At 41.9% G+C, this 25,565-nt stretch overlaps 1 protein-coding gene across 3 annotated transcripts in view; it reads right to left on the bottom strand.

The window, feature by feature from the left end:
- Positions 1-5,916: 5,916 nt before the first annotated feature.
- afap1 (actin filament associated protein 1) overlaps positions 5,917-25,565 on the bottom strand; it is a 91,791-nt gene continuing 72,142 nt past the window's right edge. For 2 of the 3 annotated variants that reach the window (XM_051075474.1, XM_018674305.2), the window contains exons 7-17: positions 22,487-22,573; positions 20,460-20,535; positions 15,808-15,960; positions 15,207-15,418; positions 14,443-14,588; positions 14,165-14,279; positions 11,373-11,502; positions 9,190-9,354; positions 8,875-9,065; positions 8,572-8,739; positions 5,917-7,964 (exon numbers count right to left, since the gene is read on the bottom strand). In XM_051075474.1, the coding sequence (XP_050931431.1) occupies positions 7,938-7,964; positions 8,572-8,739; positions 8,875-9,065; positions 9,190-9,354; positions 11,373-11,502; positions 14,165-14,279; positions 14,443-14,588; positions 15,207-15,418; positions 15,808-15,960; positions 20,460-20,535; positions 22,487-22,573 (1,470 nt within the window). In that variant the 3' untranslated portion in view covers positions 5,917-7,937. Of the gene's footprint in view, positions 7,965-8,571; positions 8,740-8,874; positions 9,066-9,189; positions 9,355-11,372; positions 11,503-13,167; positions 13,414-14,164; positions 14,280-14,442; positions 14,589-15,206; positions 15,419-15,807; positions 15,961-20,459; positions 20,536-22,486; positions 22,574-25,565 lie in introns of all 3 variants that reach the window. The other variant, XM_018674303.2, reaches the window with a different exon arrangement.

Below are 25,565 nucleotides of genomic sequence, written 5' to 3'. Positions count from 1 at the left end.
GAGATTGGTAGAACTCTACTGTGCTTCACTACACATTCCTGCATTCTCTAAGGTAAAAGACTGTACACTAAAAAATATCTAAAATGAGTATTCATGTCCAAGAGATTAGTCAGAGGGAAATCTGCAAAGTAGGACAAAATCAACTTCTAATATAACTTCTGTTGGAAAATCCTGGTATTAATAGAAATAAAGTGACAATTAAAGAAAATAAAAGTTCTTTCAATAAAAATGTCATTATAGTCATTATAGTTCCACAGCACAAAAATCACAACACTCAGCATCTACAACATGAAGCTGTACCTGGACTTGGAAGTCGTAAACATGGCTCCTGTCCAGTGTGACATCATCTCCATCGATGATGAGATGTCGTCTCCAGAACACACGCTGCAACAGCTCAACAAACACACCTGGAAAACACAATTACAACTTATAAAAAAAAGAGTCATACAAGCTTTTCACCACCAAAACTTAAACAGTGTAGGAGAACATGACACTGACAACTAGACACTAAAACCTCATTTTAAAGCCTGTGTTTAACACAAACCCCCTCCATCCAGTATCAAGTCATCACAAACAAATGACTCATCACTAATATACATAACGGGGTCAACAGAAGGCCACACTCTGGAAATAGACAAAAAACGGAGAAAACTCAGATCACAAATGAGATGCTAAACCGCAACAGACACAAAACTCCACTGTCTCAAATCAGAGACTCAACACAATGTAAAACCACCACAAAGGGACAAACAGCTCAACAGAGATTGATGTAAAACGATCACAGCCACAACCTGACTTCAAATGACCAGAGGCCTGTCCTACGAAGCGAGGTAACTGGCTTATCAGAGTAACTTCAGGCGTAACTTCCCGGTTAACCTGTGCTATGAAAGGTGGATAGGTTTTACCCGGGATCTGTTGCCATGGTAATTTACACTGCGTCTCTAAACTGCTCTGAGCAGTTTATGTTCGTGGTTAACTCTGTGTTACCAGTGTTACTTCTACCACAGGTGGAACAACCAATCGATATTGGCACAACGACTGAGAGAGGCTGACTCTGCAGGACAGGGTTGGATGGTGTTGCATATTATCGATTTCAATAATAATTTTAAATGGGGGGGTATTATTGTCCTGAAAGACAATATAATGCGACAGGCTGTTGTAAGTGTAGACTATATATCAACACATGCAGTATTAATGATGGGAAATATGAATGTGTAGCACTTGATAGAATGTTTCTATTTGATCCAGGTTCAGTTTCCACTGAGTCTGAAATACTGTTAACATGAAGTTCATCCTGAACACAACAGCATTACATTCATACATATACAGTGTTCCAGGCAGAGCATCATTAACAGTAACAGCTCATTCTCAGACATGTGACCCCCGTGTTGTCTGTTATCCAAGTATCCGAAAAATTATCACATATTTTCCATGTCCTTGCATCTCATATTACAGATGAAGAATCCAGAGAACACGTGACAAGTCTCCCTGTTTTTATTGGCAGCCGCGGCTTTACATTGTGTCGTCAGAGTCTCTTTAAATTCCTCGTAAACTGACAGAATTAACGTGCGCTCTTCATCTTAGAGATACGGTGCACGCCCGTTTTGTGCACGCGCACTAACTACTTAGTACTACTAACTAATTTACTGACATCTGAACCACTGTTTGTTAACCCTTGAACAACTTTCATTGATAACCCCGAGTTAAATCAGAGTAGGTTAAACTCCCTTCGTAGTACAGGCCTCAGGATGGTGCACAAAATTACAGAGACGCAAAATGTCTGAGCGTTTACTTTGGATGTTGGACTACAAAATTCACTCCAGCTCCTGGAGATCAAACCTAAGACATCAAAAGGACAGAGTAGTAGGCTGGTACTGGGTTATATGATTAGTCAAAGGAAAATATAAGACCCTGCAAAGTAGGGCCGTGCCTACTGAACACATGGAGTTATTTTCTGTGTCCCTTCAAATGTATCATGATCCGTCGACAGTAACATGACCTACAGACGAATCATGGTTCTGTCATTTCAAGGTTAAAGTAACAAAGCCAAGTACAAACAAGTTAATATCCAGCTCAGTCAAGCCTATATCTAACACAGAACTGCGCTCAATCGAATATCAAGTCACCAAAAACAAATAACTAATATACACAACAGAGGATCAATGAATGGCCATGGACAGACACAATAGCCTACTACAACGCACAGACAACAGGGGGCCGCAGGGAGACGTAAAACGTCCAGGATGGTGCACAAAGTTACAAAGAGAAGCAAAATGTCTGCAATGTGACCGCAAAGAGATGCAAAGCTAACCTCAAAGACTCGCAAACAGACTAGCGGGAGATACCCACTGGGTTATCACCAGTTTACATAGGGCGCACTGAACAACTAATGTCAGAGCAGTTTTAGTCACAGAAACACAAACACACTCTTACCGTCATTAAAACAACTAAAAATGGAAATGAGGCCAAAAGATACCATTAAAAGAGAAGACAAATGCTAGCGTTCGCTGCTAATGCTAGCGCGCGCTGCTAATTAGTGAGGTCGTTAGCCTTACCTTGAACCAGGTGTGCTTAGCGTCCAGCCTCAACCGTGTTCGACAAAAACAGCTCCAAAGCTTGTGTTAGCATCCAGACTTCTTCAAAAATGAAGCTTCTAACTGTACTAACAAACAAAAGCGACGAAGCGACAAGTCGAAAGTTAGTTTTACTCAATATTTCCACTCGTTCTTCCGAGGTTTTTTCTCCGTCGCTCTGGCTGCATCACAGTCAATGACAACAGACGCCAGTCAACGTCGACAGGCAAACGCTGATTGGTTGGCAGAATCTGCTCCGCCTACCAGCCGCCTCCGATTGGTGGGAATAATTCTAAACAGCGCTTGCGTTAGCCTTTTTTCAAACTAACTTTATTTGTAACATATGGAAGATAAGTACAGTGAATAAGTCATTGCTTTAGGCTACAAATGACGTTTTCTGTCCAAAAGAGAATCACAACTCCTAAAGAAAGAATGTTTGAAATGTTGAAATGTTATAATAGCATTAAAAGGATGTACCCGTAGAGAAAGTTTAGCCATTAAAGTAGTAATAAAATAAAAATAAGGAATTAAATATATGTCATGTCTTTGTATACACCCACCATCCACCCCAGCCTGCCTCCCTGCAACTCTGCTTCTGTTAATGAATGTAGAGCTTCACTCAGAAAACATGTTTCCATTGAAATAAATGAGTTTGAAAGTTGTCTGGAAAAAAAAGGCAGATTTGTGCCCATGTACTCATTAGTTTACTTTTCATGTACATTGACATGAAATGCTGAGAGTTTGTCATAGCAGTGCAACATAGTGTTATGAATGTCATATACTGGTTAGAGGTTAACTCACTGTATGTCCTCACTTTGTTTTATTTTAATGATGATTGATGTTGAATTGATGTGAACAGACATTTGAACTTTTTCTACGCTTCTTTTGTCAACAACAAAACATGACTTTCCTGTTTCTCTGTTACCAGACACCAGGCAATAATATATGCAGTCAGACACAAGAGGGCGCTGCTGTACTTTAAGTCACACACAGGTATTTGAGGAGCTCAGCTGATACACAGGTTTAAATACAGTGTGTGTTTACACACTCATTATGTTTTCATTTCTTGCAGTGATACTGAGGATGAAAGAAAAGACTCTGAACAGGTTATGGTTAAATATTGTGTATGATAACTACAGGCTGGTGTAGTGTAGCTGTCTCAGTTTCACAGCTCAGTTTTCTTCTGTTCTTCCTCTGAGGACTTTTCTCCCTCCTTGTGGAAGACTTTCCCATCAGGCTGCTCTCTCCACTTCAGGGAGACTCCACTCACTCCTTTCTCCTCCAGTCTGTCCTGGAGCTGGAAACACAGATGGCAGCCATTTTGAAACATTAGCCCAAATCTACATTACGTGTTGGAAGTCATCTTTCATATAGCCTGCTGTCACTGAGCACAGGAATGTGACCATTTAAAGTGTTTCAGGATGGATGTTGGAGACTTGCCTTTTTCAGGATGCCAGCTTTCACAGCAGGGTCGTTCAGATCCACAGAGGAGTCCTCCACCTTCATCCTCAGCTTCACTACCTGTCTCTTCACTGGAGCTTCATTGGAAGAAAAAAACTGTTTTATTTAAAAAGTATCAGTTTGAGCAGCTGATGATAAGACCTCACAGACACAATGAACACCTGTTTATAAATTACTGAGTCTCAAATTCACAGTTTCATCCAGTAACTGATCACATTTTGTCATTCATTAGTCTGAGGACATTTTATCATCAGTTATTCTAAAGCAATCTATCACTCTCTCTCCTCCACTGACGGACAGTGAACCACTCACCAGCAGGTGTTTTAGGGTTACTGCTACTGTAGCAGACAAATGGTAATCTTGTTTCACAGGGCAACAACCCGACTTTCACGGACTCCTGCTGACGTACAACTCCACAAACATGTTTCACAGAGTCAATTGGGTTTGGAAGGACAAAGTAATCCCAAGGGAAATGTCCACCCCAATAAGACCAGTAAATGTCAACACCTCCAAGTAGGCCGATCCATGCACGCTCTCCACTCGGCACCAGGTTCTGTATCACCAGGTTATCCATGTTGTTCCTGACAGTGGCCAGACCTCTGAAGTTCACAACGCAGTAACTCCGAGCACTGAAACAATCCATTGTTTCATTCACAAAAACAAATTCAAGGTCAGCCTGTGTTCCTGCAGTTAAAGTTTATGGACAAAGGGAGCTGTTAAGTTCACATACTGAACATTCAAATCATCTTTTTTAGAGAAGAAAATAGAATTTTCTTTGTACTCACCTGTAAAACAGATGAATGGGTGATGTCAAAGAACAATCATCATCCCGCCATTTTCCTCCATTTCCAATGTTCACACACCAGCGATATTCAGGATAAAGTTTCCTTTCAGTGCGGTTTTCCCAGTTACCATAGCCAGTATTTGAGGCCAAATCAAACCACGCCCACTGGATGTTACCGTACAGACCAATCCAGATGTCAGACTTGTTACCAACAGATGAAACTGTTTGGAGAATTTGGTTCATTTCTTCAGTGGTGGCCAGGTCTATGTATCTCTCTCTGCAGAAGGTCTGAGCTTCAGTCCAATTCAAAGAGACATTAACATAGTGGTACTGATACATGAGGCATGTGGAGAAGATGGGCCACACTGTGAGGAAAAACCATGAGTTATTCATATGTATTAACATGTAAGGTGGCTCAAACTTTCCTTTTTGGAATTATAGTACCATACAATTGTAAGTGCTGTTAAAAATCCTAAAAGATTTCACTGACCTGAGAGACACAAGACACCAAACAGGATCCTCTCCATCATCATGCTGCTGTCTGCACTGTAAGAGGAAACTCTATCTATATAGGTGGAAATTCCACACCTGCTTCACTTGTTTGTTCCTGTCTCATTGGTCTGTTTGGGCTCTTTATGCAAAAATTGTCATAACAGCCGATTGAAAATGTAAAACTGTTTGTATCCAACACATCGCCCAGGTTTGCCATTGCTGGCTCTGTCTCACACTGCCCAAACAAATGTCACACTAACAGGACACCACACAGATAAACCTTGAAGACAAAGGTAGTTACTAATGTTATACAGACGTCCTCCACCAGGACCATGTCTGCACATCAGCTTTTATCAAACTTGGTCTATAAACATGACAGAAAATGCAAATGCCAATATAACTTTGATACAATCAGGTAGTAGTAAAATGAGCAGTGGTGAAACCTCTGTATTCTTCTTTGACATTGGTGCCAACATTAATACCACTTGGAAACAGCAGCTGGGGAAGTTGTCTGTTGTCACTTCAGAGAGCTCTGAATGTTCTTTTAAATCTTCTTAAAGAGAATATTAAACAGCCTCAGCCATAAAGCACAGAGTCACTGAGAGCTGTTTGTCAGGGGAGTTTATTCATTTATGTACAAGCACGTCTGTCACCGAGCCGGAGACTGTCTGAGATATACAAAAGAGTAGAAAATGTATAAGGTGCAAAAACAAACACTGATGCATGAGTCTGACCCCCCCCACCCCTCACCCCCCCTTCCCACAAAGCCAAGCTACTGTATGTACAGCAGGTTCACATTTACTGACATCAGATATCCTGCTCAGTTACAAGCCTCACTGAGCAGACAGGGAATCATAATGAACTAAATACATGTAGATATAACTCCCCTTCGCCTGTCTTCATGCTAACATGCTGACTACACTCTAGCAGACCTGTGGGGTATTTATCTGAAAGCAGGGATAGAAAATATTTACAAGGTTGAGGAGCAATTAGCGCTATGTGCTATATGTAGCCTTGATTTCCAAACTCTAACGCTACTTCTGTCAATCAACAGAGGACCTAGTGTATCTACAGGGGCTGCAAAGCATAGGCAGTGGAACATAAAGTCTTTACCAATAAAGCACCATTGAAATGTGACAAGTGATGAGTGTCTGTGTATGTGTATGTGTGTGTGTGTGTGTGTGTGTGTGTGGCAGTCTGAAAATCGAAGTCACAGTCTTTAGCAGAACACACAGCAATTAGAGTTTACAGCAAGTGTCCCTATTTCAGTCAGTGTATTGTTGATGGGTTTGGAATGTGCCTTGGAGACATTTGAGTACACACACACGCACATGCACACACACACACACACACTCTCTCACACACACAGTCAGATCACAGGGCTACAGTAGAGCGGTGGTGTGATTACAGGAGTTGGACTGAGGCGTTTGGGTGAGGGACTAACGTCAGCCATGTCAGCCGAGGTTTCAGAGTTTTCTGACGATGAGCGCCAAATCTAAAAGGTGGCCACGCCCGAGCCTGACCTGCCTGACTTTCCAAGAACACACACCCCATTAGAGTCTAATAACAGCAATCCATCATCACACTAAGGGACTAATTAAAGAAGCACAATTATTTCGTTAGCAAGACAACTCTGAAACCGTGTGCTTTAAGTTTTTGCTTTCAGTTTTATCCATATGTGTGTGTGTAGTTGCAATCAATAATGGGCTCCTCACAAAGGTAGTTTTATCCTCTCTGAAGCTCAGAGGACTCCAGAGTATACACACAGTATTTGTATAAATTCAGTGTTGTTGCATTTCACAAGGAAACAGGAAATTAGCAAAATAAACAGGGGATTCACCCTCACCCACCAACATTCGTTCAAACTGCACATGTCAGGGACATACAGATGCATCTTTGAATACAGCCTGACTGTGGACAAGTTGGAGAAATGGCTAAATTCCTACCAGACAAACTGTGCCTTTAACGTGTGCTTTATTGTTTTCTATATGTTGCATTGACCCAGGTTATTTGGATGATCTTGAGAATAACTGTGCTTCTTTAAACAGCCCTCAGAGAGGAGCTGCATTGTTGCTCAGCTGGTGTGTGTTAGGATTACTGTGACCCTCACAGGTGCTCTCTGTCTGCTCATGCTGACACCCAGGAATGAGAAGCGTTAATGGTGTTGGAAGTGGGATTGTGTGGAGCGCCACAAATTCTTCAAAAAAGAAACAACTTTAAATATCAACATAAATAAACAAAGGGAAGCTAGTATTTCCTTTAAACATTTACAAATAAATACTTGGTTTTGACTTTTGAACTTTTTGAACCCAAACTGCTGGAACAGATTTTGAGTGAAAAAAAAAAAAAGACTGGTGTTTGCTTGAAAAGAAAGTAGAGCGGACAACACAAGTACACTGAGCATGCTCAATAGTATAAAAGTTTAAAAAAGGTTGCTGTGTCTGTATGCTTTGGTACTAACAGTATACTAAAACCAGCCACTTGTTTTGGTTGATGTGAATGCTATGATTGTGTCCTCCTCAACGCTCTCTGACTGTATGAACAGTTTTAAATAAATATATAGACAATTTCTTAAAAAGAAAAAAAAAAAAGGAGTTAAAGTAAGACTGATGTGAGGGGTGAGCGGTTTATGTGCCGTTCTTCTGCTCCCATTCCTGCAAAACAAACAGAGAGAGACCCACTTAGTTTGCATGCTCCTTTGCATTTTCCATGAATTTGTCTTTGACATTATAGCTGTCATTTTATCACCAGGGCCAGATGTTCAGAACATGTACAGTCATCTTAATCAGTAGCACACTACAGGTGTAATAATCTTCAATTAAAGTAAAATCTAAGTATAAATAAGTGATAAAATAAGCAAAATGTTTGATAAAAGGTCAAATGATTCACAGACACTATTTTCAGCCTTGTCAAATAAAACTTGAAAACATCTTGAGCTTATTAACCACAGTGTATTTCAGGTATCTAACCAAAAACCCATTCAAAACACCTGCAGAGCTGAAATGCTAACTTATTTCCAGGTTTGAGGACTCATCCCTGCACCACTCAGTGGTTCTGCACTGACAACTAAACCTCTCCCTCTGGTTTCAAATGTTACTAGCTGCTGTTGAACTGACTGAAAATGACCTCCATTGTCAGAAAATGAAGTCTCTTGAAGTCTTAAGTCGTCAGATTCTTACTCACACACATGTCATGTGACTCCGCACCTCTGCTATAGGCCCTACCACTGCACTGGCACGCGTGCACATTGTGAGCTCTGACCTTGGCCTTCCTGAGGACGTGTCCTCGAACTGGTGAGGCCTTCTGGCCGGCCTGCTGCCGGCGGAGCAGCGAGGCGCTGTTGACCGGCAGGGAGCAGGACTCTGTGTCACTGGTGTCGCAGCTGGAGAAGGGAGAAGACTCCTGTGTCCGTCGCAACATCGCCGGTGACTACGCACACACACACACACACACACACACACACACAGGACAGGGAAAAAATTAGATGGCTAATGGTAATGGCTAGTGGACGGTTGTTGGCAGTTTCACCACAAATGTAGCACAAGACAGTACAGGTGTTCTGACCTGGAGGCCAGAGGAGCCAGCTTTAGGTTCGATGGTAAGGCCCAGGGTGACCCCTCCACTCAGGGCCTTCTTCAGGCTCTCCTTCACCTCAGTCAGCTCCAGCTCCAGGTTCACCCTCTCCTCCTCCTTCTGCCGGCAGTCCTCCTCCACCTTCTTCAGTCGTTCCGACAGAGATCCGTGTGAACGTTTGCCTAATGGGTAAACGTTGAGTGGAGAGGTTGGAAAGCTTATTCCAGACCAAAGACTTTACTTTCCTGCTGCTTTAAATTTCAGACATGACAAGTACGTATTCAGCAGGAGGACGGTCTGTCTTACCAGCAGCAGCCTCCACAGCATTGCGCAGGTCTCTCCTCTCCTTCTTCAGCTGGGTCAGATGGTTCCTGATCTCCTGCTTCCTCTTCATCAGCTCTTCCTCCTTGGACTGCAGACGTTTGGCGTCGGCCTCCACACGGTTCTTCCCGTACTTGCACTGCTCTGCATCTACACAACAAAGATTTGGTGTGATCTCTGGAATGTGTAATGACACTTGTTGACTGATGGTCAACACTGTAGACAAACTGGCATCATTGGTGATGTGATGGTTGTGATAGCAAAACATTGCTAGTAGCTCAATAACAGACAGGAAATGGTGGTTGTGGTTTAAGGCTTAAAATAAGTCATTCTTTTTTTTGTTCTGTTTCTTGTTTTGGAAAAGATTTAGCCTGTATGAGACAAAGCTGCGACTAACTCTATAGACCAGCGTTCAGACCAGGCTGTAAACAAGCCAACAGTTTATCTTGATTATCTAAACCAGTTCATTCAGAAAGTAAAAGTAAAGTAAAACCTAGAGGGTGGACCTGAAATGTAACCAATAATCCACACAACAGTGGCACAGCAAGCACAACAGGTCAACACTAAACCATGACGTTGGTGAGTAAACTGTTAGGGATGTTTACCAAAGACATTTTAGTCATTTTGCTGTTCCCCTTTGTTTCCTTTTTCTTAATTAAAACCTGTCTGACAGCCTGACCCTCCTGCTTCTTGCACTGTCTGTCTTCTTGGATTCATTTTGGATTACTGCACTTGTGCACTCATGGCTTTGCATGCAATGAGAAGTTATCTCCAACACAACAGTTGCGCTCATTTTCGTTTTACCTACAAATGAAGTGGTAGCTAATCTGGCAGAAGTGTCTGCTTATCTACAAGCAGTATGCTCATGTTTATCGTGCTGTTGCCGCATTGTCAGACCTATAGATCAATTAACCTTTCATTTGGAATTTCCTCTATTTCTTCAGGACTTGAGGACTTTGTGACTTGACTTGGGCTTGTGTATTAATAACTGACTTGGACTCAGATTTGAGCACTGACTGCAGGACATTTGAGACAAGACTGACTTCTCTCTTGGAATAAGACTCAGACAATGTAGACTCAACTTGGACTTGAGGTTTAGTAACTTGAAAACAACACTGACTACTGAATACTAAAACCCTAATGAAACGAGTTCTGGATTCTAAGGAATCCACACCAGGACCCACTCCTGTGTGACAGTGTATTACCCATGAAATCAGAATTTTCCAAGACAACAAGACCCCAAAACATATGAAAAGAACAAGAGATCATAGCCTTTATCATCAGGACACTGAGACCTGAACTGCCCAGAAACCCACTGAACTCACAGCCACAGCCTTGAGCAGTCATTAATTACACCAAGACCATGCCCTCACTCACTGGAAAATACACTGAGGGTAACCATCCAATGCAGTGTGTGTGTGTATGTGCGTGCATGTGAACTTTGCTTGGGAGGAATCACTCAATCAAACCACCGCTGACATTTTCAAATTCAATACGCTTATTTGACACTGGAAATATGAGAATTGTGTGGCATACTCTAAATCCAACATGACACATATTTGGTATTTCCATTCCGACATTTGGAGGAAAGACAAGCTACACAAGCGGTTACAGCCCTCCTCGTTCACACATTAAGCAAAAAAATACTATTTGGTACCACAAGGATTAACACGACCACATTGCCACCCTCTTCCAGCGAGGTGGGCCCTGCTTTCTGCTATCGCGTCTGTTCGAGCGTTACCCCGGCGTTGGCAGAAAGCTCAAGTCTGGGCCGCGTGCGTCACACGGATCGTCTCGAGGGTAGGATAGGTTTTAGGTTTTCAAGTTATTTACTCCCCCCTACTTAAACCAACTGTAATTTGGACATCCTGCATTTTCCAAATTGCTGTGGAGCGGAGCTTTGCTAGAAAGCAATCAGTGGTGGTGAGGCTGGGACTGGGGAGCCAGACACACTGTCTGCTGCTCACTTACAGCACAAGAACTGACTGGAAAAGGTGGACTACTGTCAGAAGTCACTATGTTAATTATATCTCAATTTTACACATTACAGAAAAGTGGACAGACTGTCCTCATTTTTACAGTATTTGTATAATAACCTTCTGATATCAATACTGAAGTTCCTCAAAGAAATGACATAGACCTGCAGAAATACTCTTTTCCCCACTTACTGGAGTTGTTGCGTTTCAGAGAGGCTGTCCCATTTGTCCCATTGACTCCATTCTTCTTTGGCTGGTTCTTTGGCTCTGCCTTCTGTTTTGATGCCATCCCATTGGTGGCTGCGCCCTTCTTTCCCTTCAGCTGATTGGAGAAGAAGGCAGAGGAGAGGAGAGACACTTTTATAATTACCTCTCAACTGCAGTATCTCAGTTAATACTGCATAGAAACTACACACATACACCTGCACTAATTATCCCTAAAACTGTACTAAAATGCACTGAACCAAATAACTATATGAAAACCTATTAGCAGCTTTCTGATGAAAGACTTGATGACAGCTAAAATGACAGGACCACTGTGTATTCCACAGCTGTTCACCAATATGAACCTACAATGAACTGTGCATTTGAATGACTATACGTTTGTACAGCAGCAGGGCAAAACATTGAGAATACATATGAAAGAGGGTGAAACCATGTGTGATCAAATTTAGATTTAATTACACAAATATGTACAGATAATGCTACAAATTAGCTTTCTCTTTCACTTTAAAATGATGATGACAAAATTCTTAAGGCTGCATTAACTTTTTCTGACAGCCTTGGTGCAGTTTTGCTCTCCTGAAAACGTATCTGTAGCTGCTAAATGCTCCACTATGTTCTTTGCTAGTAGCTAACTGTCTAACTGTTTGGCGTTTGGTGCTGGGCAGGTAGTATCCAGTATTTTACTTGACTTTGGTTTCCTCTTGTACACCTAGCTGGCTGAAAATCTACAGTCTCACAGTGAAGCGGTACTTTGTGGTCGTAGAGGCGATGTTAACACCCCTTGGCTACGCCACACACAGCAAACACATCAAAGGGGTGGCGGGGAGGAGGCGGAGCTCAATACAACATCATGTGGTGACTTATGGGGCCGTGGAGGCAAGGGTGGCACTTAGAGCAGGGCTGTAAAAATATAAATTACACACACAGCCAATGTTCATTGTAAATGGGGGAAGGAAATACACTGTGTGGGACAACCACACAAGCATGAACACACACAGTGTACACACACTATACATTTTCTATACTGATACTGTACACACACAACACTCAAATCAAAGATAAAAACCTAGCTTTTGTAGAGGTGTTCTGTAGAATTATTTCAGAACAGAACCCAATACTTGATCGTATATAACTGATGATAAATCAGTGATTGGTATCTGTAAGCTGTAAAACGCCTGATTGGAGCATCTCTAATTGGAGCTGAAGCACTTGATAAACATTTCCAAAGCCTGGTCACGGGAATGATTTCGGGCCCAGTCATGGTCATAATTGAATTACTAAGGACTACACCAGAGGGGGAACACAATTCACAGGCTGATGGGAAAGAGAGGTGGGCTTGTGGGTGGCCAACATCAACACCTTACCTAGTGAGTCAACTCATGCTCCTGCAGGAAAAATAAACTCAATTTCCTCTTTCCCTCAGCCAAGTCTCTCTCTCTCTCTTACACGTGTTTCCAGCGCATGTAAATCAGAGAATTTACCATTTATTTGAAGGGATGCGCTGTGGTGATAGTAAGGGAACTAGCCATTTGGGATAAACAAAAATCTGCTCCAGGAAATTTGTGAGCAGTGGTGTTACGTTCCAACCTCGATTATTTAAAAAGCTTTTGATGTGAGTCACTGATGCAAATGACACAGACTTGCTGGCATTAAAGCTGCAACAATAAATATTTTTCATATTAATGGATCACTTGTTGAAAAAGAAAAACATTTAGTGAATTCTAGAAATAACAGTTAGTTAGGGTAAAGGCGTGTTAGTCACCTGAGCAGTGTCTTTAGTTTTAGTATCAGCAGATAGAAACTTAGAGGAGATTTTAGAAACAGGGGTTTTGTAGTGACTGGTAGAGGTGGAGGAAGAAGAAGCAGAAGAAGAGGAAGGCTTAGGAGGATAGCGAGCCGTCAGCTTGGGTGGGGGCATGTTCTCTTGGAGTTCAGCATTCTCATAGTGCACCTCCTCTTTCGGTTGGCGACCCCCTGTGCTGGGACTGGAGTACAGTGCCTCCGGGTCCTTGGGTTAGACCAGGCAAGCATGCAAGTGAGGTGAGAAGAGCAGAGCAGAGCAGAGACAGTATGTAACAGGAAAGAAAGGCAAACAGAGGAGCAGAGACGACAGCATAATAAAGTTAGTTAGCTTCCTCCTTAGCTTACATACACTACATAACAAGTATAATTGCAATATATGACATTAAAGGTGAACTCCACTGAGCTCCACCACAGCTGTGGAGGAGCTTTCTGAATCTGATGAATGGATTATGGATATGTAGGACAAGGGAGAATGTAGGAATGTTTTTCTGTACCTTGACCTGTACTTACTGAAAGTCAGGATTCAGTCTCTTGTCCCCTAACTCTATATATATATATATATATATATATTATATATATATATATATATATGAGCAATGTTAAATCACTCCCCTTTAATGTAATTAACTGTAAATATCCAGTATGTTTACTTCTGTCAGTAAGGTGGTTTAGAAAAGCCAAGAGGAAAGAAAGTAAGGTTGGCTTGACCAGCAGCTGACAATTCTATGCCAACTGGACAGTGTCTATCTTCTAATGAAGATCATGGCATATAACTGAAAGCTACTAACTAGACCTAGAGGTGACTGTTTTCGAAGCTGACGTTCTTATTTGTTCAGTCATTTAGCAAAAGGGGCAACAGTCAAAAATGTGAAAAACAACTACAAGGGGTTGCTGTGTACTGAGATTCTTTATCTTTGTCTTTATGTGTGTGTGTGTGTCAACAGGTGTGTCCTTACCATTCCGTTAATGGGCACATCGTCATAGTGCAGAGCCATTCCAGTGGGGCAGGCGTAGCCGTTGACAGGGTTGTCCAGGTACGGGTTAGGGGAGACAGCACGCTTACTGGTGAAACTGTGAGGAGATTACACCAGGATTCACAAATAAAATCCACATCTCTTTAATGTTGTAATGTTCACGTCACAGAGCTCAAACAGACCTATAACATAGACCGCACGTGGATCACTACACTAACGACTAAAAAACAAAGAGAGAAAGAAATGTGTGTCCCTCTCACCAGAAGGACTGCTTGGCCAGCTGGATGACGTTGGCGGTGGTCTCGACGTCGATGTAGTCGTAATGCAGGGTGGCTGGGTCAGTGGTGGAGCCAGTCTCTGCCAAAAGAACCCCCAACCAGCGACCCATCTCCTCAGAGGAGGAGGCCTGGAGGAAAAGAACAGAGGTACAGGAATTCAGTCTATATCATGTTATATGACCTTAACAGTAATGTGTATAGAAACAGCTGTTAATTCAATGCTGGCACTAAAAATGGAGAAAATGAAACCTGAGATAATATCCATAGCAGCTTGTTGCAGCTTTCTTTATACATTAGTGTAATCTGTTGAAATCCAGAGTGTTTCTGGTTTGTTGTAGAAACAGGCTACTTTTTGCATTTGACCATCCATCAAAGGCTTAGTAATGATATGGTTTTACAGGGAAAAGAAATGGAGGCAAACGTCTAGCAGAGGATAGCGTGCAGACTACGTGAGGGAACAGAATGAAAACAAAATGGCAAATGGAGGAAGTTCATACACACCACCAACATCAAATACACAGACACAAGTCACTGGTGGGTGGAGGAGACGTTTTACCACATGAGAGGAACACCACGAATAAGGAGGAAAACATGACAAGCAGTGTTTGCTTGTACCAGTGTGGCTGAGTTTTAATGTAGTTTCAGGCATTTTTGTCTCATTTATTATTTTTGACAGTGGAGTTTTAGTCGCTGCCTTAGCATTATATGAGAGGAATGAGCATTGAGAGCGAGAGCAAAAATCTCACCTCCAGCACAGCCACCTCTTGGCCGTTACGAAGCAGGCGGAAGGCAAAGGGGTGCTTGTGGTCGAGGCCGGGGCTGACCTCGCAGCCTCGGAGGGGCAGGGAGGCGATGTGGCTCTTCAGGTCGTCCCGGTCCTTGTGGAGGAGCAGCTGGTTGTCTTTCAGGCGGCACCAGCGCTCTCGCCAGCGGTTATTGGACAACACGTTCAGGTAGCCTGTCAAAACATACGCTGTCATCAAAGAACTAGCATTTTATGTCTGGCATCTTCATCATTTGGATTAAGTTGAGAGCCTGTCTGTATTGTAAGTGCTGGCTGCTGGCTGAGCTCAAGTTAGAGAGAGAGGGACAGATAGATCATTGTGGTTACCCACACAAGTGCAAACACACACAAAAATACACATAGATCTCTTTGCATCTCTGAGGAAGTGTCTTAACAGGAATTCCATTTACTGATGAATGCTGAAAGGTGCAGACTAGAAGGTTCAAGGTAATTCCCACAAAAAGCAAAAGTTCCACAGTGTGATTATTATTCAGATCTTTGTTAAATCATTGAGACAACTCGCTGAAACATTTAGGATAATAACTTTAATGTCTTCCTCTTACCACACGTGGGTACGTCTTCCTCTGCCGACGAGGTCTGCTCATCTGTGGACGGCTTCTTCTTGCCCAGCCCGATGATCTTGGTGATCTTCTTCCCAGCGCCCTTCCCCACTGTCCCCGTCTTGTGCTCCGACTTGGAGTTCTTCTTTCCTTTTCCTGAGACAGAGATTGCGAATTTAATTCATGACTTAAAACGAAGGAATAGTAAAACACTGTGTAATGTTCTTTTTTTAAGGGCTCCTGGAGACTTAATGAGCACTCCCTTCATTATCTAAACATGGGAAGTCAGAGATGCTACGAGTTCATTTATGTTGATTCAATTATGTTTGGATGCTTTTGCAATATTGTAATGAGGAGGAGAGAGAGGAGGAGGAACCTTAGATTCTACTAAACAGCCATGAGTTCAGAATCACTTGCACTGGGTTTAATCAGACCCTTGTGGGTTCAAAAGCTCTTTGTTGGTGAACTAGACTCAGTCTGCAATCCCAGCAACCCCACTGGTCTGAGTGGGCAGATTTGAGTTGGCCTAGTTTCTGTCCAGTGAGAGGAATGACGGTGCACATTCTGCTGGAAGGAGGGCTAAAGTCAAGTAAGCCAGGTCTTAAGAGGCTGTGTCTGAGTCCCTACATCTGTCTGTCTGTTTAAATGAGGAAAATAGCTTCTGCTTGGCTCACATGTTTAGATACTGTGGTCTGCGGTGCGTTTAAATGTGCATGTGTGTGTGTGTGTGTGTGTGAGTGAGAGAGATGGAGAGAATCAAAATGAGAAAATAAAAGAAAGAAGAAGAGAGAAGAAAGAAAGCGGCGGTTTAAAGAGGTGACAGCAATTTCAACACATAACAGGACAAAAACTTTTCTCAGATGCCAAATATCGACCCGGGAAAGAGACAGCGGAGAAGAACTGGGGGAGGAAAATATAAAGCATTCCCCTTCGCTGATGTCATCATGCCGAGACGGTTAACGCCAAGCGTCTGGAGTGATTCTAGACACACACATGCACACACAGTATCACACTGTATATAATCAGACAGAGTTGGGTTGCTCACACACAATGTCTCTGCCTTGCACAAATCAACCCCTTGCTGAGGAAAACTAATAAATACTAGTCTGAGCTGATATGGTCATGACAGAAACTCTTTGTTTTCAATTCTTTTTGGCCCTCATAAGCTTCTGTTTCAACATTTTTTCCGTGTTGCGTTTTCCTCCCTGATATGATGTGACAACTACCATGGCGACTGCTTTAATTAAATAGGAAGCCGTCTGCACTCAATTTCGGGCTCAGGCTTTTTCTCGTAATACAAAAAGTATACAAACACACATCACACACAATGCGGGCCTGAGGTGGAAAGCAGACACACAGATGTGAAAGCGATTCAAACCTTTTTTAAAAGGAATTATTATTATTTTTCCCTTCAGGAGACGAGGAGCAGGAAAACTCTGATCAGGTAAATTTGATTCCAGTAAATCAGCTCTTTTTGTTACCAGCCGTGGAAAGAATGCGGCTGATTAAGCTGAAAAGAGAGTTTCTGGGCTGAATGAGGGAGTGACTGAGGGACGAGGAGAACAGGTGACGTAAGAGAACTCTGGGGAGTTTATTACGTTTATGTCACTGATACATCTGTTGTGTTCACTGGCATGATGGCACCATAAATGTTGCATTAACTGAAGAGACTGACACAGGCCCTGACAGTAAAGTTACCTGCTACAATAGTCAACCTGAGGCTGCTAATACAAGCATTAGCAGCTGACGCCTCTTTGAAAATACACTGACCCCAAATTCCTCTCTTTTATAGGTCATGACTTAAACTCCATATCTCAGTTTATTGCTGGTGAAAATATCAGATTTCGATGAGTAACAGTGACCGTAGAAACAAGTTTTTAAAAAATACACTGGATGCAGCAGTTAAGTTAAAATGTCCTACTTGTGTTAGTATCATTGGCCCTGTTAGCTGTTGATGTGAGAGAGCAGACATACTTTACTGTGGCTCCTCTGACTCAGTAATTGAATTAAAGGATCATGAGTTTAGATACATACTGAATCATCTGAGATGAAAAGAGTTAAAAGTTTATCTGATAAAAAAGCATTTAAATGTTCACGCTGACAGTCTAGTTTTATGGGGTGTTATGTACTAAACTGTGAGCAGTAACTTCTGAAGCAGAGGTCTTTACTGGTCCACCCAAACCCCACAACCCAAGACCTGACTTGGGACCTGTAAAGGTTCAGATTCAACTTTTCCAGGTTAGGTCCAGTTCTGGTGCTACAAGTGGATGTGAGAGGGCCCGGCTGTGATCAGACAGCGCTGATCAGACTCATCTCAGATGTGATAGCGAATTTGCAATGCTAACATTAGCAGCTGTGTGTATGAACAAGGGTTTTGGGTTTGGGCACAAATTTCTGGACCCCTGAAGACCTCTGTTCTGAAGTCCTGCTGTTACCATGAGTACCAGTACAATGGAGACTCCTTGTAAACTGAACATGCTGATTTTACATTTACACTGTTTTTTGTACAGCTTAAAAAAAATGACATATGATGTGTTAATAAGAGGTGCTGATAAGAGGATTCTGTTACCTTTGGACAGTGACCAGTTTTCTCATCTAAAATCTATCTCTTGGCAAGAAAACAAAGAAGCATATTTCCTAAAATGTTGAACTATTCCTTTAAAAGTGCTCAAATGATACAGCATACCTACAGCATGTTACCATAGCAATAAGTAAACATTATATATTTCACCTAAGACTATGTTAGCTTGGCTGAGCCAACATTAGATATGAAGATAATAACTATTGGTAACAGAAGAATAGCTAAAGTGATTCTCCTTTAAAGAAATGTCCTGATTCAGTTCGAACTTAAGGCATATTTATTGGATGAAAGTCATCCAAAAATCTGATATAAGCAGCAGCTAAAAGTTCAGTCTGAGGTTGTGCGGTTTAAGCAAAGCCAGAACAAATGACCAATATGCAGAAAGAGAACAAACACAGAGAGGAACCACATTCAGTCTTAGCATCAGCATATGTGTCTTTAAGCAAAAAGCACAAAACCTGTCATCATGTCATTTACTCAGGACGCAACCATCAGCTATAAAATGTCTCATGATTTTGGTTTTTGGTTTGGTGAGAATGTGAACTAATTAATACTGAATCATGAATCTGTACATTTCTAGATACCACAGGTCAGAAAGGTTAAGTAATGAACCATTTTACATGATTACATTAAGCTCATATGGGAGAGTGCTGCAGACCTTTTTTCTACACTCCCCATAGTTTCACAGCATTGACACATAAACATGACTTACACAACCAAGTCCATGAATCACAGCCCTGTGCTGACTGCATAAAAACCCGACTGGATTGAAAATTTGAAATTAACTGCTGGTGGGAAATCTGTTTCAGACATAACTTTGGAAAAATGAACCAATCTTAACATGGAAAAAAACATAAGAGTGTTAAATTTTAGTTGACAATCCAAATAACTGAGCTGACAAGTAAAATGAAATTTTTCTCCCAGAGGACTTTTGCCTGCTGAGCAAACAAACAGTAAATTATCAGAGACTATTTCACCCATATCTCTTTGTTTTGGCTTCTAGTTCTGCAGGGGAAGACCATCTCTGTGTAAAAACCATGTTAAATAAATCCAAATGCTCATTCTTCATGCTTCATGCATAATTATTAAAGGCTGGCCTTTTCAGAGATTGTAGAGATCCCCCTCTGAATTATGAGACAGATTAAGGGGGAGAAGCAGCCATGATATCTCAAGATTTAGAACTGGGTCCAAGTGGAGAGCAATTTTTTGTTGGTTCAAGAAACAACAATATTGATAATGTCCTACCCATTTAACTTACTATGTTGTTTGTTTGTTTTGTTTTGAGCTTTAGGGATATAATTAATGGTACTGCATGAATGCAGTGTTTTATGATGGGGATTTCACTCTATAAACACCTAACCATTCACAGATGTCGAAACATCACACAAATCTGACAACGATCCCAACTCAACGCCTACGTACCAGCTTTGTGTTTGTCTGAAATTTACAGGTAAAATAGGCTGTTGGACTCCGCATAATGGTTTTCTCATAATTCTGGATTGTTTCACATGAACAAACTGTGGTCAAAACTGCCTTTCTTGGCGGGTTATCCCCCACTTAGAGTATATAGTTTCAGGAGTGTTATAGATCCATGATGAAACTGACAAAACAGCAAAGATGCAATGACAGTGCTGTGATTTATCAATACATAGCTCACTCAACACAGAAAAATGCATATTTCTATAAGAATTATTTGACGATTTTGTGCCTCCTTTCCCATTAAAGTCAATTTTATGTCATGAAAGTGTTAAAGTTTCTGCCAAAGCTCTTTTTTTCATCACTTCATTCCCTTACATGAGTTGTCAATTAAGCAGTGTGGTCAGTATACTGACATCATTTTCTGTTGCTTCTACATGTTACGTCACCATGGTGGTTATTGTTCATGCTAACTTCCCTATTCTTCTTCTTTTGATTCCAAATTAACCAGGGGTGGATTTTCCCATGAGAGTCATTTTGTGTTTACCGCTGAAACGCTCTCTGGATGTAAATGAATCACCTCTGCTAGCAACAGATGTTGTTTATTTCCATGACAAAGTTACAGCTCATTTTGGTTATTGCTGCTGTGGAATCTCACCTTGGTCTTTGCAGTCGACGTGTCCGTTCTCGTGGGTCGCCTCTCCGTCGGAGCTCGGCCTGTCGCATGATGCTCTCTGACAGCAGGAAGACCATATGCAACGAGAGGAATGGGTGCACAAGAAGGTACAAAGTGATCAAAACTGTACTCCTCTGGAAAAAGACAGGTCGACAAAGGCATTAACACACAACACACACACAGCTGTCTAATTACATTGGGCATTGTAAAAACCCTTAAGAGCATCTGCAACATGTTATAGATGAATAATTAGGCTGGGCTTGTGTTTGCTGTGCCAAGTTGGGAGCGGTTTGTCATTAAAGAGCCTCTGATGTAGCTCATTTTCCACCACTAAAAACACATGTATATATATATATATATATATATATACACATAGGCACAGACATCAGTGCTGGGTACATTATGTCTCCTGTGTTACCTGCTATTTTACCTGCTTTTCCCTGTGAAAACCAATACCACTGTTTTCTCTTCAGCTCCCTACATTTTCCCTTTTAGTGTTATTTGGCAAACAGCTTTTACTGCCTGGTGTGATTGTGTTCTACCATGCCAAGAAAAGAGCTCCTTATGTAATGGAAGTATATTCACAAACGTTCGTCCACTAGAGCACCATCAACCCAGGATGATTAGGTTCAATTAAGCCATCACTGCCTCTCACATTCACAGCAATTAACAATACTTTACTGGCAAACATAACATGTATGAGCGTATGTATGTGTGTTTGATGTGTAAAAAGCAAATGTTTGCTCAGCTCAGGTGATAATGAATTGGTGTTGTGTTTACTGCTTGTTCTGCTGCCCTGGAGTAGTCAAAAAATAATTCATACTATTTAACTTAAAAAGATAAAATGAAATAAAAGTATTAGATGCAAGTTTCCAACGGATTTAGAAAATGTGAGAAACCACGCACACGATGACAAATAATGACAGATTTCACAGTTTTGTTCTTGAAGCGTAAATAAGACAGTAACAGATTCTGTCCATCAACAACCAGAGTCTGGACTCTCAAAATGTGATTTTTTTTTTTTGTGGTAAAACGCAATTTTAGAGTAAACAAACATGGCGGACGACGAGCAGGAAGAGAGACATGGAGACAGCGTGAAGAGTGTTTCACTGTTGTTTCTTGTTTGTTGTGCTTCTGTCTTCAGTCAGCTTGCTTCCTGATTGGCTATCATTCTGTTCCATGTGACAAATCATAGAGTGCGTGCTCGGCTACTTCATATTGGGGCAACCCTGATCGTCTTCCAAGCAGATCGGGGAGGGTAAAATCACTCTTAACACACCTCACACCACCGGAAAATCTGACAAGATCATCTTTAGAACCATCATATAATCGGACCTTGGCTGACTTTGTTTGGGAGGGGGAACTCAAGCTGAGAATCTGCCCTATTATCCTGGTGTATACCCCACTTTAGACTAACGTGATGTGATAAGCTAAACTGATTCCCCAGAGGATTCATCCCTCTGTTTGTCCTGCTGAACTGCAAAAACAAAACAAACAATCCAGTCACAATTGTAAGGAGGTGTTAAAGGCTGGATATGCTCCAAAATGGAAATCCAATCAGATCCTCACAGACAAGGACATTTTAACCTGGCAACATGGCTGTGTGAGCACAGAAAGCATATGAGTTTTAGAGAGTGGTGTTGCCTGTTTTTGGTACAGACACCTGCTAACAGAACAATCAGGAGTCAAATTACTAACACGTTAATGATTATTAGCCACAGCTGATGTGTGCTGCTGGCAATATTTGTCATTTTCATGTGGTGAGACAGTTGGCGCTAGCTAAAAAAAAAAAAAAGGAAAAATCCTGCACCATAACGTTTTTTCTACATTAGTTTTTGCTAATAGAAATTAAATGTAGACAGGTGGGAGATTTGTTAGCAAACCCAGATATTTTACCAACCTGGAGCCAGATTAAATAAAACTTAAACAGCTATAAGAACCAAACCCAAGTACAGAAATATCGAAGCACATGATACATTACAGCACCTATCAGTGTATGAGTGTGTTACCTTTTCCAGTTCAGGTTTGTGCACAGGCGATCCAGATCCAGCTCCATCCAAGTCCACGCTCCCGTTAACACACACCTCTCTCATCACCTGGAAGACATAAGGAAATAGAGCATTAGCTAACGAGGCTGCTGTCCGCATTAAACGAGCGGAAAGTCGACACTCGCGCGCACACTGACCACCGCCGAGGGATTTCAGTTTATATGCAGCCATGACTAACAGGGCCGCTGGAATGTCGGGTCCTCACCATGATTCTAACACATGGGTGGATCCCTTATTTAAAAATCCTAAAATATTTCCTCACACCATTGCCACATAATTAAGCAGCTCATTCCTTTAGCCTAGACAGCATGCCTGGGGTAATGTGGGCCACATGTATGGTGAACTCCCTCCTCTCTCATATTCCATCATGCTACTGAATGGCAGCCAAGGGATCAAAAGGCAATACAGCCCATGCAGTGGAGTGACTACAGCATGCATGTGGGGTAGGAGCTGGTGGATGGGGTGGGGGTGTCTGCTACACACATTAGACACCACAGAGTTTTACTACGTCCATGGAATCCTTATGCAATAAGGTCCAGTAGGGGTGAATGAGATCTGCAGGGCTCTGGACGGGGCGCCAGTGTGCATTACCATGACCTCGTTGGACTTCAGACCTGGCAACCCACTGTCAGATCTGGCAGTCCCAGGCATGTGGCGGTGACAGGGGAGTGTGTAGATGAGTGGTGGGGCAGAGGGGAAATGAGATTTCAGATCAACCGCTGGGTACGCGAGTGTAATGCTAATGCACTCTGACACACATACACACGCGCGCACGCACACACACACACACACACACACACACACACACACACACACACACACACACACACACACACACACACACTCTCCCCCCTCGTCTTCTCCACAAGCATTCTGAACCATCTCTGGCCGCACAGAGCTCCTCAGCTCATTGGTTTTGGCTTGGAGAGAGCATAATTGGGTTTCGCAGGGAAAATGACAGACTGTGGCTCCATGGGTTTGGCTCACAGAGCGGCTCAGAGGCCAGAGAGCGGGACAGACAGCAACATCATGTGTATCTTCCATTGGAGAGCTGCGTTGCCAGACTGGGGCACTACGTAGACCTGATGATGTAGTACAAATCAGTGAAACATTAGCTTCAATACAGGGAATATGCTGGTGATCAACATGCAGCTGCTGCATGCTTTCTGCAATGAAGTGGTTTTTATTATTTTTTTTATATATTCATGTTGCAGGACCGCACATTTCACATTTCTATGCCATAAAATTAGCTTGAAGCTGACGTACACAGAACCATTTTAACCATATCAAAGTGTAGTGGCAATGTGAAACTAGAAATTCCAGTAACAACAAATTTGCGCAGTTTTATAAAGTTTTCAAAGCGTTTGCTCACTTGGGATATATTGTTTATCTGACAAAATATCAAAAAACAAACGTAAAAAAAACTTTATAGTCAACCAATGATGCCTTCACGTTTCTGACAGATTATAACAGGGCTTTTTGTTGAGGGAAATTTTGATCATTTCCATAAAAATGATCAAAACTCATTCTCCATGCTCTGTGGGCTTCAACCATTTTTGCCTTTGGCTGCACTTCCCATACACCACTGATGCATGAAAGCAATGCTGAGGCACTTTCTTTTTAAAATTGTAATTGTAATTTTATCTTTATTTGTTCCTTTTGTTAAGAACTTGGGTGTATGTTTATGTGGTTGGGGCTCAGAGTGGAGCACAGAGGAGCCACATTATTTGTAACCATTTTCAAAGGAAAGCTAAACTGAAGGGTCATGACTTATATTTTTAATCTTTGCTTTTCTGGATTTTTTTTAAATGATGCTATTTTTGTGCATTTCATGCCTTTATTAGATCAGTGACAGTAGAGCCGACAGGGATGTTGCGGTTCATGGTCACCATCCTAACCACTAGGCCACCACCAGTTCCTGGAACTTCCTTTAGAAAAAGTCTGCAACTAAGCAAGCACTACATACACACTGTGCACCAAGCTGATCCATAAATGTCAGGATGGTAGCTACTTCTCATGGTTTATAGTCCAGTAATGTGGGTCTATGGGGAACTGTAAAGTGTCCTTCTAGACCTGTTTTTCCTGTTTTTGATGGATCAATATGTGGAACAGTGTATCGTCATTTGTGTTTTGTTTATATTCTTTTCTTGAATTTTTGCGTGTTTTAAAGGTCCATCGAGAGACAGGCATTGCAAACTAGCTTGGGCTACAAGCCTTGTGGTATGTGGCATTGGTTAATCCTACATACTGGTCCCTATACAAATAAACCTTAAATAAATAAAGACCATGACATGCACAGGATGACCACGCACAGCTGAACAGTTTGCAGCAGTTTGCAGTGGACCACAATGATGCACTGGGGGGTTGGACTGTCAGGGTGGCATTTGAATGCACGCTTTAGAAGGTAAGGTGTGAATAACAATGAACATAGAACTTACTTTCCCCAGACTTAGCGCAGAAAAACACAAGAAAAGAGAAGTTTTATATTAGTATGCGAGACAAAGGAAGTCAGGTCATACTGTACCAGGAGGCAAAAAAAGAGAGGAAAAAGAAGGAGGAAAGAGGGAAAAGGGAAAGAAATGCATACAATTTTCAAAAAAGAAAGCACTGGGAAGGTTTAGGAGAATGAAGTAAGGACAGAATATGGACATGTGTGTTCCATAAACACATCATTAGCAGACAATGTCTGGGAGAATCATTACTGTTACTAGCATGGCTTTGGAAACCCTCAGGTATTCTCTGAGATTTCTTTCTTCTCTTCCTTTCATTACTTTCCTTCTTCCTCTCACCTTCCTTCCTCTTCCCTCCATTTTCCTCTCATTCTCTTCCACCCCTTCCTCTCCTCCCGTCCCTCATCTCCACTAGCTACACTAGCTACACTAGCTAAATGCAATTTCACATGGCTTCACTTTTGTCACGAGGACACTCTGTTGGCCGGCTGAATCGACGAGGGTGGGAAATGTCGTAAGAGATCCTTTTTTCCATTATCCAGATCGGTAATATGAAATGCAAGAATGACTGTTATTGAAGTTTTATGCCT

Source organism: Lates calcarifer, linkage group LG14 (assembly GCF_001640805.2).
Source record: "Lates calcarifer isolate ASB-BC8 linkage group LG14, TLL_Latcal_v3, whole genome shotgun sequence".
NCBI lineage: Eukaryota > Metazoa > Chordata > Actinopteri > Centropomidae > Lates > Lates calcarifer.
Note: the sequence above shows the minus strand (reverse complement) of the source record. Positions and strands in the feature narration are given on the sequence as shown.